Here is a 26,322-nt window from a genome sequence, read left to right as displayed (position 1 = left end):
AAAGATGTAAACGCTGAGAACTTGTCTGAAGATCAGCTTTTACCAACATATCTTTTCTTTTTTAAAAATTTATATATATATATATTTTTAATGTGTGTACCGTCAAATCGAATCTGACTGGTACAGGAGGCGATTGTTCCTCCTTCTTGAGCAGAGCATCTGGTGGATTTGAACTGCGCATCTCTGGGATTGTTGCAGTGCAGCTTCCTGCCACTAGGCCACCAGAGCTCGCCTACCAACATATCTTTTACAACTTGACGGCTATCATTATGAACGCTGATACAACTTGAAAAAGTCTCACTCCAAAATATATTTCCAAAATTCTGTGGTAAAGTCAACATTTCTCCCAACATTAAAATTTCTGCACCATTTACAGGTGAAGGATCATCTTTCATGAGTTGGCTAAAAGAGCTCTCCAGGTAAGTCTTTTTCTTCACACTTCACAGGAATATTGTTAAATAAAGTAGGCTTTGTCAACTGCATCACTTTCAACTCCAGAAGATGTTCTTGTTTAGGGGGATTGAACTTCGATCTTGATCGGCACTTTGGACATTCTGGTTTGTTTTTTTTAAAATTTTTATTAATTTTAATGAAAGTTTACAGAGACTTAAAGTTTCCAGTTATTCATTGTTGCACTTTTCTCCCTGCCCACTGCCACCCCCAATTCACTCTTCTCCTTGAAAAGAAAAACTCCTTAATTGTTATGCAATCCTCCCCCCCCCCAAGTCCACTCCACTATTTGCTCTGGACTCTTGTCATGACAACAATACCCAATAATATATTCCTTTTAAACAGTTCTCTCCCTCATCTGTTTCAATGTAATATACATCATTCCTCCCCTCCTTTTCTGTCTTCCCTTAACCCCGATGTCAGTCCCGTTTTACAACAGTGGCCCTATGTAATATTTGTCCTTTAGTTAATTTTTATAAAATATTTTTTTTGTGTGTGTATACCGTCAAGTTGCATCTGACCGGTACAGGAGAAGATTGCCTCTCCTTCTCCAGAAGAGCATCTGGTGGACTCGAATCACATACCTCTGGGAATACAGTGCAGCTTCTTGCCACTTGGCCACCGGAGCTCCCAACATTTGTCCTTTTGTGACTGAGATATTTCACTCAGCATAATGTCCTCCAGGGTCACTCATTTTGCATAATATTTCATGAGCTGTTTGTTTTTCAGTGCTGCATAATATTCTATTGTGTGAATATACCAGAGCTTCTCTACCATTCCTTTGTTGATGGGCACTTGGGTTGTTTCCAGCTCTTTGCTATTGTGACCAAAGCCGCAATAAACATGGGTGTACTGTTGTTGTTTTTTTTTTTTTTTTAAAAAAAACACTGCTCCACTGCTTTCGCATTTCAAGAGAAACTTGTACATTTATTGCTCCATTTCTTCACCTACTTTGGATTTCAACCAAATGCAGTCAGGCTTGGAGACTACATTTCCAAACTCCTCTTAAAGGTGTGAGCAACCAATGCTGATAACCAGGAAGACTTTGGGCACAACAGCTCTCTTACGTATGTAGAATAAATGCAAAATTCTTAACTTGCCGTCCAAGAAGGGCTTTCATGATTTGATCTCAGTCTACTTTTTATTCCTCATCTACCTCTGGCTCCACCACACAATTTTTTTTGTTTTATTAATTTCAGTGAACATCTACAGAGATTTTGGACTTCCATTCTTTCATTGTTGCACTTTTCTTCCCGCGCGCCCCCAGTTCGCTCCTCCCCACAGTACCACTTGGACCTAACCCTTTCCCTGGGATTAAATGAGTCTAAAAAGCTCCAAGACTGGGGTTGGCATAGAAAACGGCGGCAAAATAAGGAAGAAGGCAAGTTGATTTCAAGGAGTTTTTTGCAGTGACAAAAATCGGTACGCCCTCTCGTTTCTTTGCCAGAGGCTTGGTCCTAGACTGTGGTCAATGCTTGTCCTCTTCAGGATCGGTTCAGGCCGGCCTCGCCTTCCTCCTGCCCAGCTCCGCAGGGACACTTCTCCCTCGCCTCAGTCGTGGTTCCCGCCTCTGCGCTCCAGCGCCTGCGGAGCCGGCCGAGGAGGGCCGGGGCTTCGGTCGGCGAGGCTCAGGACCCGCCCCCCGCGCCAGTTGCCAGGGAGCGGTTGCCATAGAGCTGAGCAGTGTCCGCGTGCGCAGGCGGAAGTCCCGGATTGAGGCGCCGCCATTTTTGCTGCCCGGACGCGGAGCGAGAAGCTGAGAGAGTCGGAGACGCTATCCGCTTCCATCCGTCGCGCACACCCTGCTTGAGTCACCGCCGCTATGGATGATCGGGAGGATCTGGTGTACCAGGCGAAGCTGGCTGAGCAGGCTGAGCGATACGACGGTAAGTTGGGGGGTTCACGGGGGGCTGGAATTCTCGGACCCTCTGCCGCCGCCCACAGAGGCCGGGAGGAGACAAAATGGCGGCATCGTCTGCGAGCCTGGCCCAGGGACGGAGATTCGGGAAGCAGGAAATGGCTTGTGGGCGCCTGGAGCGGTGGGAGGCTCCAGGCCCTAGAGTTTGACCCCTTCGGTGTCCTCCGCTATAGCCACTCGCGGGCCGAAAGGCCGAGGCGATAAGGGTGGAGGAGTTGGTTGTAAAATGGCGGCTGGGGGAGGGCGAGTCCTGGGGCGGGGGAGGGGGAGGAGATGGCCGGTACCGTCTCCGGCGAGCAATCCCCAGGGGAGCTTCTGGGACACTTACGGGACGGGGAGAACTATTGGGTGGAGAGATGGGGGACGAAACACCCGCCACACGGGGGGAGAGTGGAGACCGGGAGCTGGAGGCGCGAGCGCCTTTGAGGGAAATATGGCGGGTGGGGGCGGTGGCTTTTCCCCTGAGGCCCCGTGTGGGGCGGCGGCCGTGGAGTCTCACAAAGGAGAACCTTTGCAAGCCTCGAGGGCTTCCTCGGGCTCGGGGCCGGTCCCGGGTGAGGGTGCGGAGAGGATGGGAATCGCTGCATCCTTGGGCGTAGGCTGGCTGAGATGCTGCGATCGGGTTTCCTGCCGCTCGGCCGGCACACCTTGGAGGGGTGGTGTGTTATTTTATTTTTTTGGGGGGCGGTGGGGGGCTCCTATATTCCACCTCGTGTGTTTGTTCTGGAAAGGTTCAGAAGGCAAGCCACCCCCCCTTCGACCCCGCGCTTCTCCCAGCGAGTCCCGGCCGCCTTTGGCCCCACACGCCTGGCGTTCTGGTGGCTGGAGCGCGAGGCGGGGCGACCCCGACCGTGAGCGCTCGTCGTTCTCCTGCCTCGGCCTCAGTTTACCAGTCTGTGAAATCAATCGATGGGCCCGTGCACACGCGTGCACCGTGTATGACGAACGGGAGGACCTCCTCGGGAACAAAGTTGTTGCAAATACGATGTAGTCGCTGGATTATTTTTTTTGGGGAGGGGTGCCCGCACGAGTTTACGTTATTGGGAACGGCCTGTTGGAGGCACTCGTCTGAGGCTTGGGTCTTTGAGTTAGGATCGTAGGACGTCCCAGGAGAGAGTCCAGGTTCCATTTTCACACTTGAGACGGTTTTATGCACGGGTGTGGAACAATTCGTCGTTGGCTTATTGCCTTGAAAGGTGGTTTTTTTTTTAAAGGAATTTTTCAGAACTTGCTCAAAAGGTGTATTGTGCCTGTCACAGGCAGTTTCTTTTAAAATTACCCCTATCTTTCACGTAAACCTACACACCCACTTTGGACCTAGGTTACATAGATTAAATCCTATATGGGTTTGTACAGATAGGGTACATCAAATGGGCCTTTTGGGGGGGGGCAATCAGGTGTCTGATCTTAAATTTCTGCTCTTTTTTTCCTTTTATTAATTTTAATAAACATTTACAGAAATTTTGGATTTCCATTCATTTCATTGCTGCACTTTTCTCCCTGCCCACCCCTCCCCACCAGTTCGCTCCTCTCTTTGGGGGGGAAAAAATTCCTTTATTGGTGTACAATTTCCCCCATTCCCCCCCCCCCCCCCCAAGTTTCTGCTCTTAGACCTAAGCCGTTTTCTCCCTCCCTTCCCAAAATGCAATGTAGGTGTTTCCTGAATAGCCTCAGGGGTGGTCTTTCTGTATTACTAAAAATTTAGATTCAGAAATTTAAAAATTAGGGGAGAAGGGCCTCTAGAACTCACATTTAGGAAAGATCGTGTATGTATTAGGCTTATTTTAAACTCCTAAATTGTAATATTTGTTGAATAAGATTCCTGTTGGAAGGGAGAGGATTGTAAGATGGGGAAGTGTACAGCTCAAGGTCAGATTTGTCTTTAAAATTCATACAAATAGAAGTATTCTTGTAATAGAAGTCCCCTTTCCTACCACATCTCAGAATTGATTTTTCTTAACCCTACAATTTTTTTAACGTATAGATTTTTAAAAACTTTAATTGTAATTTGAACGAAAGTCTACAGAAAAGTTAGATTTTCATTTCATTGTTGCTCTACCCGTACTCTTGACAGTATTGGAGACATGATATTTGAATGTGTCTTGGTCGAGATTTAGGTTGTGAGTAGACTTAACTGTGCTAACTGAAAGGTTTAGAACTGGAGGGAAATTCCTCTTTGAACATTTTTTAAGTTGTGACTTGAGTGAAAGTTTGGCTTTTTATTTAACAATTTGTATGCATTATGTTTTATAACTGTTAAAGTACTCAGTGTAATTAATTATACTTTTCCTATTCATCCCTGTAATTCTCATTTTCATTAATCCTACCCATTCCTTCCTTCAGGGCTTTTTCCTTGGCTGAGTGCTGCGCTTTTAGTTATTCTAAGATATGGGTTCTTCCCTGGTATTATTGTTTACCGTAGGGCCACCGAAAGAGGAGATCCTCAACAGGATGGATTGCTAAAACTGAGCTCAAGTGTCAAGAGGTGGTGAGGATGACAGGATAGGACAAGGTTCAGATGTGTTCATATCGTCTCTGAGATGTAAGTTTCTTATTGGCACCTAAGGACAGTTGCTCACTTCACTCACTGTCATAGACTAGTAGCTGAGCCTTCAGCAGGTTTTTAGAGGCTGTAAATCACAAGAGGAGACTGCCCATCTTTTTCTCCACTAAGTCGCTGGTGCATTCTGATCACCAGCTCTGCTGACTGCTCCACCAGGCTCCCTTATTTCAAGTCAAGCTCAGGAGTGACCAAGGACCCCAGTCTTGCAGTAAGCCTTTATGTTTTTTGAGATTTTTTTGTCTTTGAATTCCGTTCCACATTTCCTCCCCTTTATTTAGGATTTACTGTGATCTCTTAGACAGCAGTCAGTTCTGATCTCTGGGTCCTGAACATTGAGGTTTACATGGTCCATTATTTCTTTGGCTTGAACTTGTTTTTAAAACTGATCTGGAAGCTCAGTGTGTATCAAAGCAGAACCATGCTCCATAGAGTTTTCAGTGGCTACTTTTTCAGAAGTATAAGTCCTTCTTTCTTTCTCTGGGTAAACTTTGGGTTAGCAGCCCAGGACATTAACCATTGCATCACCTACTAAAGATAACAGGATCATTGATGCCTCTTATATTAAAAAACAAACAAACAAAGGAAATAACACACATAACAAAAAAAGAAAAACTGATCTGGACGATAATAATTGTAGCTATCAAACAAATGACAGTTTATTGTAGGGTTCAGTGCAGAGGATTTTTAAGCACAGATTGGTTGAAACCTAACCTTTTTGATAAAGCTACGTTACTACATTGTTCAAATGTTAGGTTTCTCTTTCAGAAACTAGAAGGGGGGAGAGCATGGTACCTACAAGGTGGAGAAGAACTATACAGAACCCCAGTGATGGGGGCAGAAAGAGGAGGATGAAGATTGTAAAGAAATAATGTCTCTACTTGATTATCAGGTTGTTGGTTATGATGGAGTTTATTGTTGGTGACGGTGCAGAGTAGAACTGTCCACAGGGCTTTTTCAAGGTTACCACCTTTCAGAAGTAAATTGCTAAGCTTGTCTTCTAAGGAGCCTTTTGAGTTGGAACTGCTGAACTTTGACCTAGAAGTCAGGGTGCTCAGTAGTTTCTGACACCAGTGACGATTCTACACATTCGAAAGTTTCTTTTATTGGGTACAATGTTCAGTTTTGTTTGGTAACAGAATATAGCATAGCTCTAACAGAACTTATTACCAGTCATGGGGATAGTCTGGTTATTGTTTTGCAACAGTCACCACTTATTTTGAGTAAGTGTTGACCCTAATGCTTAAATGTCTTACAACTTTCTCTAGCTACTGTAGGAGCTGGGGTCACTTTAAATGGCTTTAAAAAAAAATAGAGAAAAAAAAAATTGGGCATGTTGTCAAGAGATGCCAGTCCTCGGAATAATAGAGAATGAGTGGAAGAGAAGATGATCTGTAATGATATGAATTGACTGACTGCAACAACAGTGGATGTGAGCAGAGATCATAAAAAATGGTGCGGGATAGGGCACTTACAAGGAAGAACTGAGCTTTGTGCAGGACAAGAACAATTTGGAATTGTAGATAGAAATTGATGATTGAGGCTTTGAAGAATAAATCTGGGGTCTCAAACATGACAGTAATCTAAGTAGTAAGTTTCTAGGTGGTACAAGTGATTTTTGCTTTAATACTTAGAAGCAGTCGGCTTTCATTTATAGTCAAAACAATAAAACAGTTTTGTGCTGTAGCATGTGGGGGTCACAGAGTCAGAGTACTTTTCAGTCACAGATAAAGGAATAATTATCTGTTTAGTAGCTGTATTAAGTAAAACCATTCATTTCTCACCATTTTTGAACCAACTCAACATATTTGGAGAAAAGTGTGGGGCATTGAGAGGGGAAAAAAGTGAACATTTTTCCTGTTTGTAGAATACAGAGATCAGGGCTTGTGAGATATGGGGTGGTTTTGCTTCTTCGTTTTTCTACTCCCAGGAGGTAGAAGTAAAGTTTTAATGATCAGTTATAGCTCTTTGGCTGCATGATTTCGTTCCAGGAATGCACCTATTCTGAATTTGTTAGATGAGAATTGTCTTGAAAACACCAGAGCTCCACCATCAGCCTATTCTGGTGAATAATAATAGGGGCATATTTTGAGTTAAGTGTTTAATATAGATCTTGTTAGGGGGAAGTGTGTAAAATAGTTCTAGTAATGCTTTTAAGACTAAAATACCAAAAGAAAAAGAAGGGGAAAAAAAAAAGACTAAAACACCGAGTTCTTTAGTATAAGCCAATAGTAGCACATATACATTGCTGGTTCAGTTAGTGTGTTGACCAAGGTAGTCCCCCCACCCACCCAAATACATAACAAATCTCTTCTACAACTAGTTTTTAGTCTAGATAGGAAATCTTAAGTTCTTTTGTGCAGATTTCAGACATCTGCACAGTATTGTATGGAGCATGTTTTTATTTTCTTTGGCCTACAAATTTAAGGATTATAATGAAATTATTGCGACTGAAGGTATTGGGTAAATTATTACTATGAACATTCTTTGGGACTTTCCCCCCATCTGTATATAAGAAAGATCTCAATTTGAACTCGGATACGGAGAAAAAATGCAATTACAAGTTATAAAACTGACCAAATTTTAGATTTTGTAAGGGCAAGCAAACACACTGACAAACTGGCAAGCACACAGACTTTTCATAATTGTTTATTGCTTGAACAATGGAATAAGAAATTTGATGTCCTGAATTGAATTAGGCCAAATTGAGGCCTAATATATTTATATATCCAGCTTCACAAATAAATTTTTGGTACATTTAAGAAGCTGATCTGAAACTATTAACAGGGGGCCTGTAAGCACATTTTGTAGGCTTTTGCTTTTACTTTGTATCTCAGTTGTATGTATGTACATACATATACATTGACAAGTATAAGGGAAGGTTAAAAATTAAGTTTTAAATTTTTATAGTGTACTGTTTTCTATAGTGCATTGTATTTCAGTTTTTTAAAAAGAAACTAACATACAAAAGTGAATCAGGTATGACTTCATTTTTATGGCTTAAGAAAGTGAATTTGAACAACTTGAAGATTTGTTTTCCTCTGTAGTCACATGATTAGTAAATGGCAAAACCAGAAGTTGTCTCTGCTGACCTTTAGACCAGTACTCTCATAGCTACTCAGAAAAGACCAGTGCTCTCTGAGGGGCTGGATGAGTTTCTTCAGCTATGATTTCAAATAAGTAAAATTAGGTCCCTTCTTTTCTAAAGACATTTGTTTGTTTATTTAAAATATATAAAATCCTTTCGCAAGGCATACTGGATACAGTTAGAACCAAGACTTTATAATTTCAGAGTGTGTGTTCACCTCAGTTTCTAAGACTTACCTGTCTTTTAAAATGAATTTTTTAAAAGAATTTTTAAAATTTTATTATTTTTCTGTGTACCGTCAAATCGGATCTGACCGGCACAGGAGATCGCCCCTCCTTCTCCAGCTGAACATCTGGTGGATTCAAACCATGTATCTCTGGGACTGCAGTGCTATACTTGCAATTTTTAATAGTCTTTCCAGGATTTGCTTCAGTCTACAGTTAGCATGTTAAGTACGAAGTAGAGGTTCATAAATGGAGAATTGTCTGTTATCAGTATTCAACGAACTATATCAAACTAGTAACTAGCCAGATTTTTTGTTTCTGTTCTTAAGAGATTGTTTGATAGCTTTCTAAATTACTATTTTGAACATTAGTGAATCATTTGCCATCATTCCTCTCCTAAAAGTTTTAGAAGTTAACCATTGCATTTGTTTAGCTAAAAAGAGAAAAAGGGTCTTAAAAGGTAATTTCACAGACATGCAAAGCACTAACCAAACTCCAGTAAATACACTATAATAAAACATAGTTTTAGAGGGAGCTCTGGTGGCCTAGTAGCACGAAACTGCACTGCAGTCCCAGAGGTACACGGTTCAAGTCCACCAGATCCTCTGCTGGAGAAGGAGGGGCAATCTCCTCCTGTACTTGTCAGATCCGATTTGACGGTACACATAAAAAATAAGAAAATTAAAAAAAAATTTACAAGTATATAAACAGTTCAGAATAATAAAATGGGGACTACTTTGTGACATATATCAAGACATTACTGTATTATGTTGAACATGTTTTTTGATGTATCTGGAAGTATTTTTTTAATGCATAAAAGATAAAAAGACATTTAACTGATACTGGAATAGTGGCGATGTATGTACACATTAATATTGTAAGTTGTCTATATAAAATTTAGCTCTTTAATTATCCATGAAGTAATTTTTCCAGGAATTATTTCAGAAGCTTATTTAAATTTTCTAAATTTTAGTAACAATTGCTTTAATAGTAAAGGAAAAGGTGCTGATTAATAATTTTGCTGGGAAAGCAGGTAGAAGCTGTGTGATTGTCCTGGGGGCAGACTTGTCGTATGGTCATCCTACTTAGATTATTTCTCACCAATAACTTTCTCAAATTACCTCAAAGTTTCTTAAACTTTGCATTCCTCTGTCACTGAAATGGTTAGCTTTGACCCATAGACACTTCCTTTTTCATGAAGTTAGCATTTACAGTCAGAGACAAAGGGGAAGACTTTCTCCTCCCCAACAGGGAACTTGATGTCAAGGATATGGTACTTGATGAAAATAAAGCTTGCTGACAATCACTTTAATAAGTCTGTACTGATAGTGGCTAAACCAAATAAATATGCTGGCTTTCTGTGTTAAAAAATTTAAGGTGTTAACAGTTTTATAGTAAGTTCCATACTTTTTTTTCTTCCCATACAGTTTTTTTAAAGTCTCACATACATCTTGATAGTTTTATTTAGAAACCTGAGTTCTCTGTAGTTTTAGAAAACATTTGGCCGTGATTAATTTAGCTTCTTTGAAGTTCAATCTTCAACTTCCTGCCAGTTCACTAATCTGTTATAACTAAGTAGATAGATCTGCCATTGTTGTTATGTGCCTTCAAGTTGCTTGCGACTCATAGTGACCCTATGTACAAGAGCCCTAAACACTGTTCTATCCTGCACCAACCTCACCGTCTCAAATACTTTCATTCCCACCTCCCTGATTGCAGAATCAATCCACCTCATCGAGGGTCTTCCTCTCCTACGCCGTCCCTCCACTCTCCCAAACATGATGTCCCTCTCCAAGGACCAGTCCCTCCTTGCAACATGCCCAAAATATGTCGGACGAAGCTTCAGAATCCTTGACTCCAAGGAGCATTCTGGCTTCACTCTCTCCAGGATAAACCTGTTTGTTCTCCTAGCAGTCCATGGTATATTCAACACTCTTCTCCAGCACCACAGCTCAGAGGCATCAATTCTCTGTCATCCCTATTCACAGTCCAACAATCTGATGCATAGCACGTAACTGCAAAGACCATAGCCTGGATCAGGTGCACCTTAGTCTCCAGCCTGATGTCATTGCTCTTCAGTACTCTCGAGAGGTCCCTGACAGCTGACTTTCCCAATGCAGTTCATCTCCTGATTTCCTTGCTGCTGTTACCAAGAGTGTTGACTGGAACCAAGTAAACTAAAACTACTAACTATCTCAGTCTCTTAACCAACCATACTGATGTTGCCAATTGTCCCATTGGTGAGAATCTTTGGTGTTTTGATGTTGAGCTTCAATATCCATATTGAAGACTGCAGTCTTTGACCTTCTGCAGCAAGTGCTTCAGGTAAGTTTCAGCAAGCAGGGTTGAGCATAACCAAAGTTGTTGATGACTCTTACACCAATCCTGATGCCACATTCCTCTTCGTACAGCCCAGCGTCTCGGATGATCTGTTCTGCATAGAGATTGAAAATGTATGGAGACAGAATATATCCCTGAAGGATCCCCTTCTTGATTTTGAACCATGTAGTGTCTCCATGCTCTGTTCTGACGTCTGCCTCTTGGTCCAAATATAGATTGCATATTAGCACAATCAGATGTTCTGGGATTCCTGTTCTTCTCAGAGTCACCCACAGCTTGTTGTGATCCACACAGTCAAAAGCCTTTACATAGTCAATGAAGCACAGATAGACATTCTTCTGTTATTTTCTTTCTCCCAAGATCTGTCTAACATTAGCTAGTACCACGACCTCTTCTAAATCCAGCTTGCACATCTGGCAGTTCTCTGTTGACATATTGTTTCAAATGTTTTTTGATAATTTTCAGCAGAATCTTGGTTGCATGTGATATTAATGATACTGTTCTATAATTTCCAAACTCTGTTGGGTCACCTTTCTTTGGAATGGGAACAAATATCGATCTCTTCCAGTCAGTTGGCCAGCTGGCTGTCCTCCAGATTTCTTGGCACACCTTAGCACATCCAGGGCAGTGTCTGTTTGTTGAAATAAATCAATTGGTATGTTGTCAACTCTTGGAGCCTTGTTTTTTGCCAATTCCTTCAGAGCAACCTCCTCCATCACCATAGGCTCTTGCTCATACGTTATTTCATGAAATTCTTCTGTGTCAGCCAATTCTTTCTAATATAGTGACCCTGTACTCCTTCCATCTTCTTTTGATACTTCCTGGATCATTTAACATTCTACCTAAAGTATCCTTAAGTAGTACCACCTGTGGCTTGAATTTGTTCTTTCAACTCTTTCAGCTTAAGAAACGCTGAGTGAGTTCTGTCCTTTTTTTATTTTCTGACTCCAGCTCTTTGCACATTTCATTATAGTATCTTGCTTTATCGTTCCGAGCTGCATTTTGAAATTTTCTGTTCAGCTCTTTGATGTCTTGGCTTCTTCCTTTAGCTTTTGGCGCTCTAATGCAATACTCAAGAGTCTTCATCTGACATCCATCTTGGCCTTCTTCTTTTTCAGCCTTTGTAATGATCTTTTGCATTCTTCATGGATGATTTTTTTGATATCCTCCTAGAGCTCATTTGGTCTACGCTCATTGGTGCTCACGGCCTCAAACCTGTTCCTGAGATGATTTTGAAATTTGAGTGGGACAGACTTAAGATCTGCCATTTGTAGGGTTAATTTGAGATCAGATCAGAAATATAGCTAAAGCAATGTAAATTGAATTTTTCTTCATTTGCATCTGAAATTTGAAAGACTATGAATAAAAGTTTTCACACTATTTCATATCTTGGCAAATAGTTTAGTGGTAGTTTGGGACAGTTTTCACCTGGGAGCTGTAGGTTCCTCATCTGTAGAATGAGAATTAATGTCTGCCTTACCTGCTAATTTATATAGTGGTTAAGATATTAAGAGCTTTTGTAAACAGAAATGTGTTGCTTGTCAGGGAAAACTTGCTGGGAAAATTTGATATTTTATGAAGCAAAAGGTCATATAAATGTCCTTGATGCTGATCTACTAGGATCGTATTAGAAGAGAACTTGCATTTTTTAGTTAGTCTTAGCAGGTGTCTTCTCATGCTTTAATCCTGTGAAGAAATAAGAATATAAAAAGAAAGTTAATTTTATTATTTCTAAATGTGTATGCACAGGAAGTGAGTTGTCTACATTATTTGGAAGCATTTTAATCTGTAATGTAATGTTGAGCATGTATCCAACTTTAAAAAAAATACTAATTTTAGACTTACATTCGGGAGACCCTGTCACAAACAAATTTAACATATGTTGTTGTTAGGGTTTTGGATGAATGATTCTGCAGTATGAAAATGTAAATGGTGAGTTAGTGTTAAAATATATACTAGCCAGCAGTCTCAGATTACTGATTAAGAAAATAATGGTATTGCGTAGGACCAGTTTTGTGAAATAATTTCTTTTCCAGAACTACAGGTTGTAGTGTAAACTTTGGGCAGTCAGTGGGTTCTGATTACTAGAAAGCTACCAGTAAATGCTACCTAATTCTGATAATTGGTGCTTTGCAAACTTTGGAATAGCTGGGGTGAATATCACTATGTTGTAGAAATGCTAAGTGCTCTACTTAAGACCTTGTGAGATTGTGTTTGATCATAATTGGCTAAAAGAGAAATCAAACTAGTAAAAATGTATACTATAATAATCTTGACATTCTCTCAGAAATATATGTGCTTTTTGACCAGCAAATATTTTTATAAGAGTTAGGACTTTGGGGGGGAAGAGTGGGCAGGGAGAAAAATGTACAACAGTGAATGAAAGGAGGAAAATTAAGTGAAAAGAATATGCTGGGGAAAAAAAATCAATGTATATCCATCAACAAACGAATGGATAGAGAAGCCCTGGTATATTCACACAATGGAATAATACTATGCAGCATTGAAAAACAAGGAACTCATGAAATAGTATGCAAAATGGATGACCCTGGAGGACATTATGCTGAGTGAAATATCTCAGTCACAAAAGGACAAATATTGCATAGGACCACTGTTGTAAAACGGGACTGACATAGGGGTTGAGGGAAGACAGAAAAGGAGGGGAGGAATGATGTATATTGCATTGAAACAGATGAGGGAGAGAACTGTTTAAAAGGGACAGTGAATGGATATTCTTGTCACTACAGAAGTCCAGAGTGAAGGCTTCATAGGGGAGTGGGCTTGAGGGGAGGGAATGCATAACAATGAAAGCGTTTTTCTTTTCAAGGAGAAGAGTGAATTGGGGGAGAAGGGGGTAGGTAGGGAGAAAAGTGCAGCAATGAATGACTAGAAACAGTCTCTGTAAACTTCCATTAAAATTAATTAAAATGTATAAGAGTTAAGACTATAGACTTCTATAAAAGATTATTACTGTCAAATAATTTTCTATGTAAAATTTATGTTTCATGGGTTTGTAATAACTCTTTATAAAGAAAAACAGCCATTTATTAGTTTGTACTCATTCTAACTCATGGCAACCTAGACTGTCAGCAGAACTATATATGCCCTGTAGGGTTTTCATGATTAAGATTCTGGAGTACACCCCAGAGGTTCTTTAAAACAAAGGCCCAGGAATCTACTTCTAAAAAATTAGCCATTGAAAATCTCTGGAGCAGAGTTACACACAAGAGGTTACCATGGGTCAGAATTAGTGCAGATTCTACTGCACTGGTTACATACGTAGAGGTGCTACAGTTTAAGGAGAGGAATTCTTGAGGATCACAAACTTCAGATAAACAAGCATTTGAAGGAATCGGACTTGATAGTATCTTTCTATGGTATTAGTGCAAGTATTGCTTCTGGTCATTTCCTTTCCTGATATATTCTAGAGCAATCTTAAGGTAGGTTATTTTATTTTTCTTGTGTTTGTTCTAATCACATAGGCATAAGTACAATTTAGACTTTATTCTTAGTTTAAGAGATTTAGATTTTGATCTCTTTTCTTCCCATACTTTAATGCTTTGGGTAGTTGATCTCCAAGCCTCTTCCTATGTGTAACTTTCACTGAAGGCTTACTTTTTTATTCTATTACAAACACATTTGGCTGCTTGAGAGTATGTCCTCGGAAAATATAAGAGGATAAATCTTGATAAAATAAGGTCTTTATTAAATATTGACACTGATTGGGTGGATACATTTCTGTAACAAATATGGTAGACTCTGGGTAAAAGATTATCTTGGGTGTTTTTTTTTTTCTTCAAACTTAACTGAAGTTAATTTTCAAAGTTGTTTTTTTTCCCTTGTGTACCATTGAATTGGATCCAGCAGGTACAGAAGGAGATTGTCCCTCCTTCTGCAGCTGAGCATCTGGTGAACATTTTAAAAGTTTTAAAGTTCATGAGACAGTGAGGTGTCTCTTCTTTCTAGAAAAGGAGTAAGCTAATTTTGAGTGAGCTAATTTTAGAGAGGAGGTGAATTTAATTTGGTATATGAAGAGGAAAGTTGTTCATATTGAGATTTTATTGGGAAAATAATACCCACCAAAACATAGAGCCGTTTCAGGGTTATAATTTGAAAACAGAATATTAAAAGGAAGTTCCAGACTCATTTGACAAATACATGCTAAGTGCCCACCACCTCCTCAGCATTCTTGTATTGTCTTGGAATTCATCTGTGAACAAATAAAAGATCTCTTTATTGAGGTTTTATGTTCTAGTGAATGTAAATGCTTTTTAAAATTATTATTAAACTTTTATTAGTATTAAAATTGTTACTATGTATAATTAAGAGATAATTTGAACTAGTCTGGAACAGTACCTCATCTGAAAACTGAGAAGTAGAAGCTGGTTGTAGAAGAGGTTGTAGGACTAGGGATGCCATTGCCACTATCAGATGGATCTCAGCTGAAAACAGAATACCAGAGAGAAGAATGTCTATTTGTGGGTTTTTTTTTTTAAATTTTAGGTTTTTTATTTATTTTATTTTTTCTTTATTTTTTGTTTGTACCGTCAAATCAGATCTGACTGGTACAGGAGGAGATTGTTTCTCCTCCAGCAGAGCATCTGGTGGATTCGAACCATTCATCTCTGAGATTGCAGTTGCAGCTTCTTGCCACTAGGCCACCAGAGCTCGCCAAGGCTATTTGTGTTTTATTGACTATACAAAGTGATCCTTTGGATCACTAAAAATTGTGGCAAACATTGTGAAGAGTGGAAATTCCAGAAGACTAGATAGTGCTTGTGTGAAACTTATACTTAGATCAGGAAACAGCCATACATATGAATGGAGCAAGGAAACACTGCATGGTTCAAAATTAAAAAAGGAGTGTGTCAGAGATGTGTTCTTTCACCATACCTTTTAAATCTATATGTAGAACAGATTTGGGAGGCTGGGTTTTAATGAAGAATGTAGCATCAGGATTGGAGGAAGACTCATCAACAAACCTGTATTATGCAGATGCGTTATGCTGAAAATGAGGACTTGAAACTGAGAAGGAGTTGAAGCATTGCTGCAGGAGGTGAAGGGCTGCAGTCTTCAGTATGGATTGAAGCTCAGCATCAAGAAAATAGACTCTCATCACCTGGCCAGATCATGATAGATAGAAAAGAGATTCAGGTTGTTAACAATTTCATCTTGCTTGGGTCCATAATCAACACTCTTGGCACTAGAAGCCAGGAAATCAAAAGACAAATTGTATTGGGAAATTCTGCTGTGAGGGACCTCTTCATAGTGCTAAAGAGCAACAGTGTCAGATTAGAGACTAAGGTGCACCTGATTAACTTTGCGTTTATCTGAGAGCTGAGTGTGAATAACAGAAGAATCATCGATGCTTTTGAGCTGTGGTGCTGGAGAAGAGTATTGAACATGCCATGTACTGACAAGAGAACAAACAGGACTGTCCTGGAGTGGGTGAAACCAGGTTGTTTCTTATAGACAAAAATTGTGAACCTCTTTCTCACATAATTTTGGGCATGTGGCCAGGGAGGGACCAGTTCTTGGAGAAGAACATTATGCTTGGAAGGGTAGAGGGTCAGCACAGGAGAAGAATAATACTCTTGATGAGATGGATTGACACAGTGACCAAGACCGTGAGATTGGTTCAAGATAGGGTTCAGGGTTAATGGGTTTGTTGTGAGTCGCAGTCCACTCAAGGATCTATAACAACAATCACCTGTGTAGGACTCTGGGAGGCTGAGTGGATTTGATTACACCTAACAACAACAGATTTTTGCTCTTCTAATATTTGTGAGAAGGCCACAGATTTTTTTCTGATGCAGTCTCTTGATTTTTATCTGCTGTTGGAAGAATCAGTGTCTTAAGAGTTGGGTTGGAGAAGAGTATTGAGTATCTCTGTGGACTCCCTAAAGAACAGATTTGTTTTGGAAAAGGTATAGCTAGAGTGTGCCTTGGAGGCAAAAATGGTGAAACTTTATTTCACATACTTTGGACTTGATGTCAAGGGGGTTCTGTCCTTGAGATAGGACAAGGTTGTTCATAGAGTCTCTCTGAATCATGGTCTTGATGTACAACAATAATGCAAATACTAGGTGTAGGAGACTGCCTTGTGTGTTAGTTACGTGCTCAGAACCTAACCAAAAGGTGCTTTGTAAGGGAAAAAATAAACTAAAACCTAAACGCAGCTAAGATTTTGTCTTACATACTTTGGATTTGTCATGATAACCAATCTCAGGAAAATGAAAACATTCTAGGAAAGGTAGAGGTTCATTGACAAAGAAGAAGCCCCTCAGTGAGATGGATGACATAATGACTCCACCAATGAGATTGTGAGGATCCAGGATCAGGCAAGGCCCATTTGAAGACAATAGCATCATGAATTAGAACGAGCTCACACAATTGTGCCTTTTTTAAATCTCTTCTGTATTTTTCAAGAGAATCTTAACTACTTACTTCCATTTCCTTACCTTCTCCACGTCACATTAGGTAGTTTAGGAAAAGTGACTATATCATTGGAATTAAAGCCTGCGTTTGCAACTAGATGTTCCTAATTTCATTCTTCAGCTGATAAATTTTATCCTAAAAACATCAATAGTTGTAAGGAATCATCCAACCTCGTTTCGTAGTTAGATCTTACCAACCTTTTTTTTAGAGACAGATATTTTCCAAAATGTTTCCAGTATTTTTTTTGTTACATTTTGAGAATTTAAAAAATGTTGCTTTGAGTTTTTAAAATTAAACTGGTCAGTAATGAAGTAGTCTGTAATATGTGAAGACAAGACTGCAGGTGAAAGGGGCGATACACAGTAAGGGGTTGATCAGACATAGTAATTCATTACATAATCAGTTGTAATTAATATCAGATGAAATGTGTATTAATTATTACATGAAAACCCAATATGATTTGTGAACTTACAGTAACTTAAAAAAATAGTAAAAAGAGGAGGATGATGTAGGTTGAGAGTATTTCCTAATAGAAGGGAAATGGGAGATAGGGAATGAATCCTGGACCAAGGGTCATTAAGTTTGGTGGGGGTAGGATGGGATGTGTGTGTTTAAAGTTTTCAAATTATTTTTTAAATTTTATTATTTGTGTGGGGGTGTGTGTGTACACCATCAAATTGGATCTCAGTGGTACAGGAGGAGATTGTTTCTCCCTCTCCAGCAGATCATCTGGTGATTTGAACTGTGCAGCTTCTTGCCACTAGCCCACCAGAGCTCGCCTGTCTGTTTGAAGTTTTATGTTTAGATTAGTGCCCCTTTATACATGCCACTTAATCCTTAGGGCCTGTTTTTTGGGGGGGTGGCTATTTCCTTACCTGTTTAACACATTGCCGCACATTTAAATTGATGACTGTGCTTAGGAACACATTTTTTTCGATGTATTACCGTCATTTGCAGCAATGTGAGGGATTTCTTTTCTGGTTGCTACTGTGAATTTAAAGGTAAGCTGCAATCCCCTTACATACCAGCTGCCCTGTGTGAGATCAGTGGGCATTTTCCTCCTGTGTGATTAACTGCCTCTGAAAACCTGCTGGAGGGTCAGCTATGAGTTGGTTTCAGCTTGATAGTACACAACACCTCCAACCACCATAAATTAGGTACATTTGAGTACACACTACTAGGGTGGAGGACAATAAAATCTAATTTACTTGGGGATTGTGCACAATTTTGAGTTGTAGTTCAGCCAACTCAGCTACTGGTCTGTTACAGGGGTTTCCACTGTTCAAATTTATGTTTCTGTTTCTACTGGTACTGAACCAGCTATACGGTTAAGCTATATGAAGGTGTAAATTTCAAGAATTTTTGACCTACCATTGCCCTAGGATGGGAAGTAAAATCTTAGACCCATAAAAACCTCAAACTTTTTAGGACATAATAGAATTATTGAAGGCTATTTATATAGTACTTTGCTTTTGAGATTGGTTTTGGTTTTTTCGTATTTTATGTTTTCTTAAAATAATATTGGATTCAGATTTTTCTGCGTTTTATAGTTCTTTTGAAAAGTATTTATAGGATTTTAAAACAAGAACCCTGGTGGATCATTGGTTAGCACTCATCTGCTAAATGAAAGGTTCATAGGTCACCATGTTGCATACTCGCCTGAACCTGTTTTATGAAACTGTTAGCCCAGTGGTTTATGTCATAATTGCAAGAAAGATCACAGTTTATTTGATAATGTAATCATAATATGTGTCTTTAACAGTAAACCAGTAGACTCCCACTTACCATTGTAATTTTTTTAATAAAACAATCTTCCACCCTTGAAATATTCTTTGTAGTTTTGAAATCAGTTAGCTCTTATTCTTCAGTAAACTAATTTTTTCATATGTTCCTATAATATGTTCCAGTGTTTTATTTATTCAAGGATTAGAATAATACTTTAGTACAGTGCATGAATACACTTGGTGTTAGTACTATGTGATAAAAGCTTTAGAAAAGGCTGGATAAGAAGCTCTAGAAACTTAGTGATACTCATGGCAATATGAGATTTTTTTGGTTCTCTAGGTGACCTCTTGAGACATGTCGTTTGTTTGGGAGGATGGAGAAAACGACAGTGCAGGACCTTGGCTTTTCCCTTTAGACAAGTTGTTAAATGTTTTTAGTTGATAAATATAAACCACTAACCTTCATTTCTCACTCACGTAACTTTTTTACCATTGTTTGTCTTCTTAGAATGCTATTGCGAACATTTCTTTAATTCATTTTGTCTTGATATTTATTCTTTTTATCACATTTCAGTGATGGTTGAGCTGTTAATAATAAGTACAGTTGAGTTGACTACACGACTTATAGGAATAATGGAGCGGAAGCCTTTCCTATCCTTTCTGACAGTTATCTGAGCCCACCATTCAGTCACAGAATCGGTCTGTCACATAGAGGCTCATCCCTTCCTTCACTGACCATCTCTTTGCAAACATGATGCCCTTATCCAAGGATTGACCCCTCCTAACAACATACTCATACTGTGTGAGACAAAGTTTCATTATCTTTTGTCTCCAAGGAGCCACCCTGGTTGCACCTTTAAAGACATGCTTGATCTTTTGGTGGTATCTTGTCCCATTGAGCTGGTACCACTCCACCCATAGCTGGCCCTCTGGTGGGTTTTCATAAGCAGTAAATCACCTGGGAATTGATTGCCCACCTCTCTCTCCCATAGAACAGCTGGTGGCTTCAAGGCCTTTGGGTTGACAGTGGAATTCTTTACCACTTGTGGGCAGTGTTTGGTGGAGCTCTCAGATTAATTCCCAAGTTTGGAGGCAGAAGTGGCATCCACTTCCTAAACCATATGCCCCTGGAAACTCTTATGAACTTGAAAAAATGACAATAGTTATAGAAAGGCTTCAGGCCTTTTGTTCAGAGGGTTGCTGTGAGTCAGCTGTGACTTGACAGCATTTTAACAACCAGAAAAAACTGCAGTGCATATTTTTCTGTAATTTAAGTTCTATTTGCTTAGATTCTGAGAACATGGGATTTACTGGTCAAAATGGAGTTTATATATTTTTTTTTTTTGAGTTTATATATTGACCTGTGATTGTTGTAAGAATTTTTATAGTAATACCAAATTATGACTGCAGTATAATTTTTTGCAGTATATAATTTTTAACTATAAAACAAAGTATTCTAAAATTATAAACTTGAAAATATGAAAAGCTGAAATTAAATGTGAGAAAGTTTTAAAAAGGACAGTTATCTTAGGTAAATACTAAAAGCTATTCAGCCTTGCCAGAAGTAACTGTTGGCAGCATTTTTCTAGAACTATCATTTATTTTGTACAAATAAACAAAACATTCCTTATAAATTGACTGTAATATCATCTGTTTAAGATGGATCATTTTATAACTAATAAAATTGCTACCAATTGTACCATGACACATCCTTGACTATTAAAATATAAAAAAAGAATTTTTAGAATAGATTTTTATATACATGGTGATTTGTTTTTTCATAGACAGTTATTTGTTATCCTCCATGAATCTGCTTTTAAAGAGGAGAAGGTTCCCAAGGATTTGGGAAACATTAGAAATGACCCATAGCTGACCCTCCAATGAGTTTAGAGAGGCAAAACGTTGCCTAGGAGGAGATTGCTCATCCTTTTCCCACTGATGCATATTGTTCCCACCCAGCACCTAGTGGATTCTAACTGCATGCCTTTGGGATTGCAGCACAGCTTCTTACCTCTAAGCCACCAGTTTCCTTAACTACTGTAGTTATCGGAAAAACTTTAATAGTAGATAAATAAGATTTGGTTGTGGTGGAGAGATTGGTAGTGACATGATTAAAATCATCAGAGGCACGGATTAAAGCATATTCTTACAAATGGAAAATCTAAGTTAAAAAACTGGAACTCCAAGACCTTCCATGTTAAGTTCTTTGTTTTTATTTGGCATATTATTTCAGTGTAAGAACATAGTTAACATTCCTATAGCCATACAACCTCATAGATTCCTGTGGGCTTTTTGTTACTTTGAGAAAGCAAGATCCACATACCTTAAGTAATGTATTTGAGGTTAAACTAGGGTGAAAATCTTGCATGAATCTTCCTGTCTGTCTAGATAGTATTTTCACTACTCCTGATTATTACAATGTGGTATGTGCCATTTGGTCCACTTAGTGAATCAGTATAAGGAGTAAGTAGATGAAATGAAAGTCCTATAGTATCTGAGGGGTTTTGGTTTGGTTCCAGAACACCCTACTCTGTCAGATAAAAAAATTGCAGATGCTCAAATATCATATATAAAATGGCATATTTTTCTGTAACTTACATAGCCCTAATTCTCCTGTATTCTTTAAATATCTTTCTGTTACTGTGCCAACTCATTAGGACTTTATGAACAATAGAATTCTAATGATCAAGCTCACTGGCTATGTAAATAGCATTTTACATTCTTACCCTTTGACAGATTGCTGTGACCACTTTGTATTTTTAAAAAATTTCTTTTGGTATTCAAAAACGGTTGCTCCTTAGGAGAAAGAAAAAAATTTATTTTGGGGTTTTTAAACTGTGCTTTCAGTGAAACTTTACATAGTAGAATGATTTTCCATTCCGCTGTTAATACACATTTTGTTTCATAATAGTAGGATACTCACAGTCTAATGTTTTTCACACTTGCTCTGTAATTCTTAATTTGTCTATTCTAATCCTTCCTATCTCTTAGACTTTATTGGGCACATGCTGACATTGTGACTTTTTATTGTTATTCTAAGAACTTTTGGTGAGAGGAGTTGTGTTCACAATCCAGTGGCACTTAGCTCAGATCCATTAGTTACTCTGCTGGAGAAAGATGGGCAGTCTTCCCCTGTGTGATTTACAGCCTTTGAAAAACCACTGAAGGATCAAGCTTTGAGTCTGGTCTGACTTACTGGCACTTAGCAAAAAGAAAAAGTGCTTCCCTAAGTTATTGTCATAATACTTGGAAAATTTTATTGGTGCTGCTGCCCAAGATCACATGGTTTATGCCTTTGGTAGGACCTCTTCTTCCTCTTATTTTTTTTATTATTAATTTTAATGAAAATTTACAGAGACTTGGATTTCCATTCATTCATTGTTGCAATTTTCTCCCTGCCCCCCCTTTGAAAAGTAAAAGAAAAATTCTTTCATTGTTTTACAGTCCCTCCCCCCAGGTCCACTCACTATGCAGCCTTCCCTCTGGACTTATGTCATGACAAAAATACCTAATCACATATCCCTTTTAAACAGTTTTCTCCCTCATCTGTTTCAATGCAGTATACATTATTGAACCCATCTTTCTCAGTCTCCCCCCATCCCCTTTTACAACAGTGGCACCATGCAGTATTTGTCCTTTTGTGACTGAGATATTTCACTCAACATAATGTCCTCCAGGGTCACCCATTTTGAATAATATTGAAATAATTCCTTGTTTTTCAGTGCAGCGTAATAGTCCATTGTGTGGGGTGGGGAGAAAAGTGCAACAATGAATGAATGGAAATCCAAAATCTCTGTAAATGTTTATTGACATTAATTAAAAAAAAGTGGAAAAAATTATAATTAAAAAAATTTTTTTTTTAAAAAAAAAGTCCATTGTGGATCCAAGATGGCGACGGAGGCAGAGACAGTTTGGTGAGCTGCAGGAGCAGTAAACCACTTTTAAAGCAGGGCCATTATGGCCTTCCATAGACTTATTGATAATAGAACACTTAAACAGTTGATGACTGGTCGTCAGTGAAGAGCGAGGCTCAACAACAGGAATTCAAGGATTCCCAAGAAGAAATGGGTGAGTCTTGTGGCTCCCAACCCCCCCCTGCAGAGCCCTCGCGGCACCGCACAGCCGCTGCAGCTCCATGAGGCTTCCACAGCCGGAACAAATGGATTCCCTCACCCAGGATGGATGCTGGGCACCGGCCCTCTTCAAGACTGGTACAGCGAAGCCACCACACTGCCACAAGGTGGACTTGTTCTGGAGAGAATTCTTGGAGCCAAGATGGCAGTTGTGGGGGAAGCGGGTGCCCGCAGGCTGCGCACAAAGAGGGGCTGCCCACTGGCCGAGTGCCCGTGTGACGGAGTGGGGGGGGGCGCACCCCCAACGGCCGCCAGTGCTGGGGGGGGGGTGCGCACGCCCTGCTGGCCGCCTGAGTAGGAGGTGGGGGTTGGGATGCATGCCTGCCATCTGCCTGTTTGGGTTTCCTTAGACAGGCCAAAGAGGACGATTACCTATACAATGGATTGCTGAAAGTCACTGTGAGTCTGATGACCTTAACAGTGGCAACATGCACAAGAGGACCACCATCCTATATGCACCACATACTTTGTTCTGTTGAATGCTTCTACCAAAAGATGGTTAGACCTGGGGGTAGTCTGTTCACAATTCTCAGGTTCCGTTTATCATATATAAAGGGGGAGGGCGGTGACACCTACTTCAAAATATAATATGACCACTTATGGGGGGGGGGAAGTGGCAGTGCTGAAATTGGAAACACTATCCTTGACCACAGAGTCCTCAGTCAGGCAAGGGGACCAGACTGGGCTAGGGGCAATTGGAGGGGGAGTATACCAGCCAGCTCCTGGGGGGTGTTGCCCTGCTCGGGACGGGACGACCCTCGGCTTGGGGTAAGCTGTCGCGGCCCTCAGGGTGAGCTCCTCAGTCCCCAGATTGTGCCATCTGACCCCTGGGTGAGGGGAAAGAAAAAAAGAATGCCTAGGGTATCCAGAGAATGTTACCTAGGCCACCTTTTGCCACCCTCCCCCCCAGCAAACCTGAAAGCTACACCCTCAAAGCCCTTCTGTATGTAACTTACAAGTTTGTTCTCTCTAGGTTTGTTCCCTTTCCTATAGGTAACCTTAACACTGAGTTTTACTCCAGAATTGACCCTGAACCCAGTGCCAGTGCCAAAAAGGAAATACAACTGACAGCTAAGGAAGCAAAGGAGGATGGAGCCTCTGGGTTCAACCAGCCATCCCCAGTGGACCCACCTGGGAAAACACTTTGCAGTCCAGAGGGGAGCAAATGACAGGAAAATATCTTCTAACAGAGCAAGAAGGCAAGCAGCTTTAACCCAAGACCACCAGTAAGGTGATAAAGCGTCCTCCCTTCCCCCCTTTACATCTACGCCCCTGTTCAGCATGAAGAAGCCAGAGAGTCGGCATCCAATTCCCAAATCAATAAGACAGTTGGTTTAATTACCATTGGAAAATGCTTGTCATTCCTCTGTAGTATCTGGTCCCTTCTGGACCCTCATCATTTCCTTCACCTGCTCCCCCCACCGACCAAACTGTGCAGCTCTGCAACTGCGTCCTGACCCATCCTCACCCTTCTGCCCCCAACCCTCACCTCCTTGTACCGCCAATATGTTTTTCCAAATTAAAAAAAAAGTCCATTGTGTGAATATACCACAGCTTCTCTATCCATTCGTTTGTTGATGGGCACTTAGGTTGTTTCCAACTCCTTGCTATTTTGAATAAAGCCGTGATAAATCATGGGTTTGCATATATCTGCTTGGATGTCAGTTATGGTCTCTTTGGGGTATATTCCCCGTAGTGGAATTGCTGGGTCAAATGGTATCTCTCTTTGCAACTTTTTGAGAAAGCACCACACCACCTTCCACAGTGGTTGCACCATTTTACACTCTCACCAACAGTAAATAAGGGTTCCATTTTCTCCACAATCTCGCCAGCATTTGTTGCTTGCTGTTCTGTTAAATTTTTCTATTCTTACTGGGGTGAGATGATTCTTAATGGTGGTTTTGTGTTATGTGCTCTTGAGTTAGAGCAGACTCACAACTGGCTCTCCAGTGGGTTTTCAAAGGCTACCCAAAGTACTTTATTTAATACGTAAGTGATAAGATTCTTCACTTTTCAAGCTCTAGATATTATTACATTATTGGAATTTTTCCATGTTGTTTACCATTCTAATTAAAGTAGTAATTTTAAAAAATAGATTACAGAGTTACTACAGAATATACATTACAGAATATTGTAAAACTCAGATTGTGTTTCATTGTCCCAGAGAACTCTTTAAAGTGATTTGATCCACATTAGTGCAAATATCCAATCTTTTGAAGTAATGCTATACTTTAACATTAAGCAGCTATATTATATAATTAAAAAACTACAGTTGTCAAATTTGACAGCTTCAATGCTTAACCTACCAATATATGTCAGTTTTAAAATTGTGGTAGTTTAATCCCTTGGGTTTATTAGAGTGCAGTGCTCACAAAAATAAAACCTCATACATATCCTACTTGAAGAATTTTCTGTAATATTTACCCTTAAAATTTTAAATTAAAACTTTTTCCATAAAAATAGTGTGATCTCTGTTTAATAGTCCTAAGTAATCCTAGCAATGGGTTAATTTTCACTACCAGCTCTTTAGATCTTAGAAATTTTTTAAGATTATTGTCACTTAATTATCTGTGCTTAAGGCGTAATAAAAATAAATTTATTTAATGGGTTGCTTGGAAGTTACCTAAGCTTTATGAGATCAGAATTACTGATTTGAAGACTGTTTCTCTTGTAAATTCAGTTATTTTTTCTGTTTGTGGCGTTGGGTTTTTTTTTTCACATTTAGCATTTTCAATTTTCTAGCAGACGGTTTACATACCTGCCCCCTTCCTTTAGGTCAGTATGGCAATTTTCCAATATCAATTGTTTAAAGAGAAGCTTTGGTCAAAAATGGAATCAAACAGGCCAGGGGAATAAATCTTTGCTGCTTTTAAAATACCAACACTTTCACAATTCTATTCTCACACACATCACACGCGCACACACAGAGGAGCATCTGCACGGTCGTGTTTTCAGTGTTTCTTGCGGGCGGGGAGGCAGGCAGCTGCAGCTGGTCATGCTGGCTCAGTCTCCAAGGTTTGCTCAGCTTCACATTATTCGGAGGCCCTGGATGGAAGACTCCAAGGTCTTGAAATCCCAAATTGTCATGGCTCCATCGATGCCAGTGGTGCAGAATTTACGACAGTCTTGCTTGTCCACCTCATAAATGGACACCTGAGTGATGCTATTCTGGTGCAGCGTCTCCAAAGCCGTGTTGCGGTCCTCGGTGGTGGCCCGCTTGTCCATGTTGCGGAAGCGTTTCATGGCCGACATGTTGCGCTGGATGCTCTGTTTCAGAATGTCCAGTTTGGAGACGAAGGTCAAGCAGCCACGGTCGTCATAGTTGAAGAGCATTGGGCAGCAGTCATGACCAGCAGCCACGACGCTGTTCTCCGACACAAATGATACGCTCAGGAGGGGCAGGAACTCCGTCTTCAGAGTGGAGACCTGCACGCTTTTGGAGGCATC

The 26,322-nt window shown here is 39.9% G+C and overlaps 2 protein-coding genes and 1 pseudogene across 2 annotated transcripts in view; 1 reads left to right on the top strand and 2 right to left on the bottom strand.

Annotated features, from left to right (window-relative positions):
• Nucleotides 1-2,238, bottom strand: part of LOC102861355 — a 3,425-nt pseudogene extending 1,187 nt beyond the window's left edge.
• Nucleotides 2,239-2,272: 34 nt separating this feature from the next.
• The window catches only part of LOC102848959 (14-3-3 protein epsilon-like), a 59,523-nt gene continuing 35,473 nt past the window's right edge, over nucleotides 2,273-26,322 (top strand). The window contains exon 1 of the mRNA XM_006891012.1: nucleotides 2,273-2,336. Within this exon, the coding sequence (XP_006891074.1) occupies nucleotides 2,273-2,336 (64 nt within the window). The remainder of the gene's footprint in view (nucleotides 2,337-26,322) is intronic.
• The window catches only part of LOC102867173 (actin-related protein 2/3 complex subunit 1A-like), a 1,085-nt gene continuing 665 nt past the window's right edge, over nucleotides 25,903-26,322 (bottom strand). Inside the window, exon 2 of the mRNA XM_006891044.1 lies at nucleotides 25,903-26,318. Within this exon, the coding sequence (XP_006891106.1) occupies nucleotides 25,903-26,318 (416 nt within the window). The remainder of the gene's footprint in view (nucleotides 26,319-26,322) is intronic.

Source organism: Elephantulus edwardii, unplaced genomic scaffold (genome assembly GCF_000299155.1).
Source record: "Elephantulus edwardii isolate Elephantulus edwardi_28Jun2011 unplaced genomic scaffold, EleEdw1.0 scaffold00094, whole genome shotgun sequence".
Taxonomy (NCBI): domain Eukaryota; kingdom Metazoa; phylum Chordata; class Mammalia; order Macroscelidea; family Macroscelididae; genus Elephantulus; species Elephantulus edwardii.
This window is presented reverse-complemented; position numbering and strand designations above follow the sequence as displayed.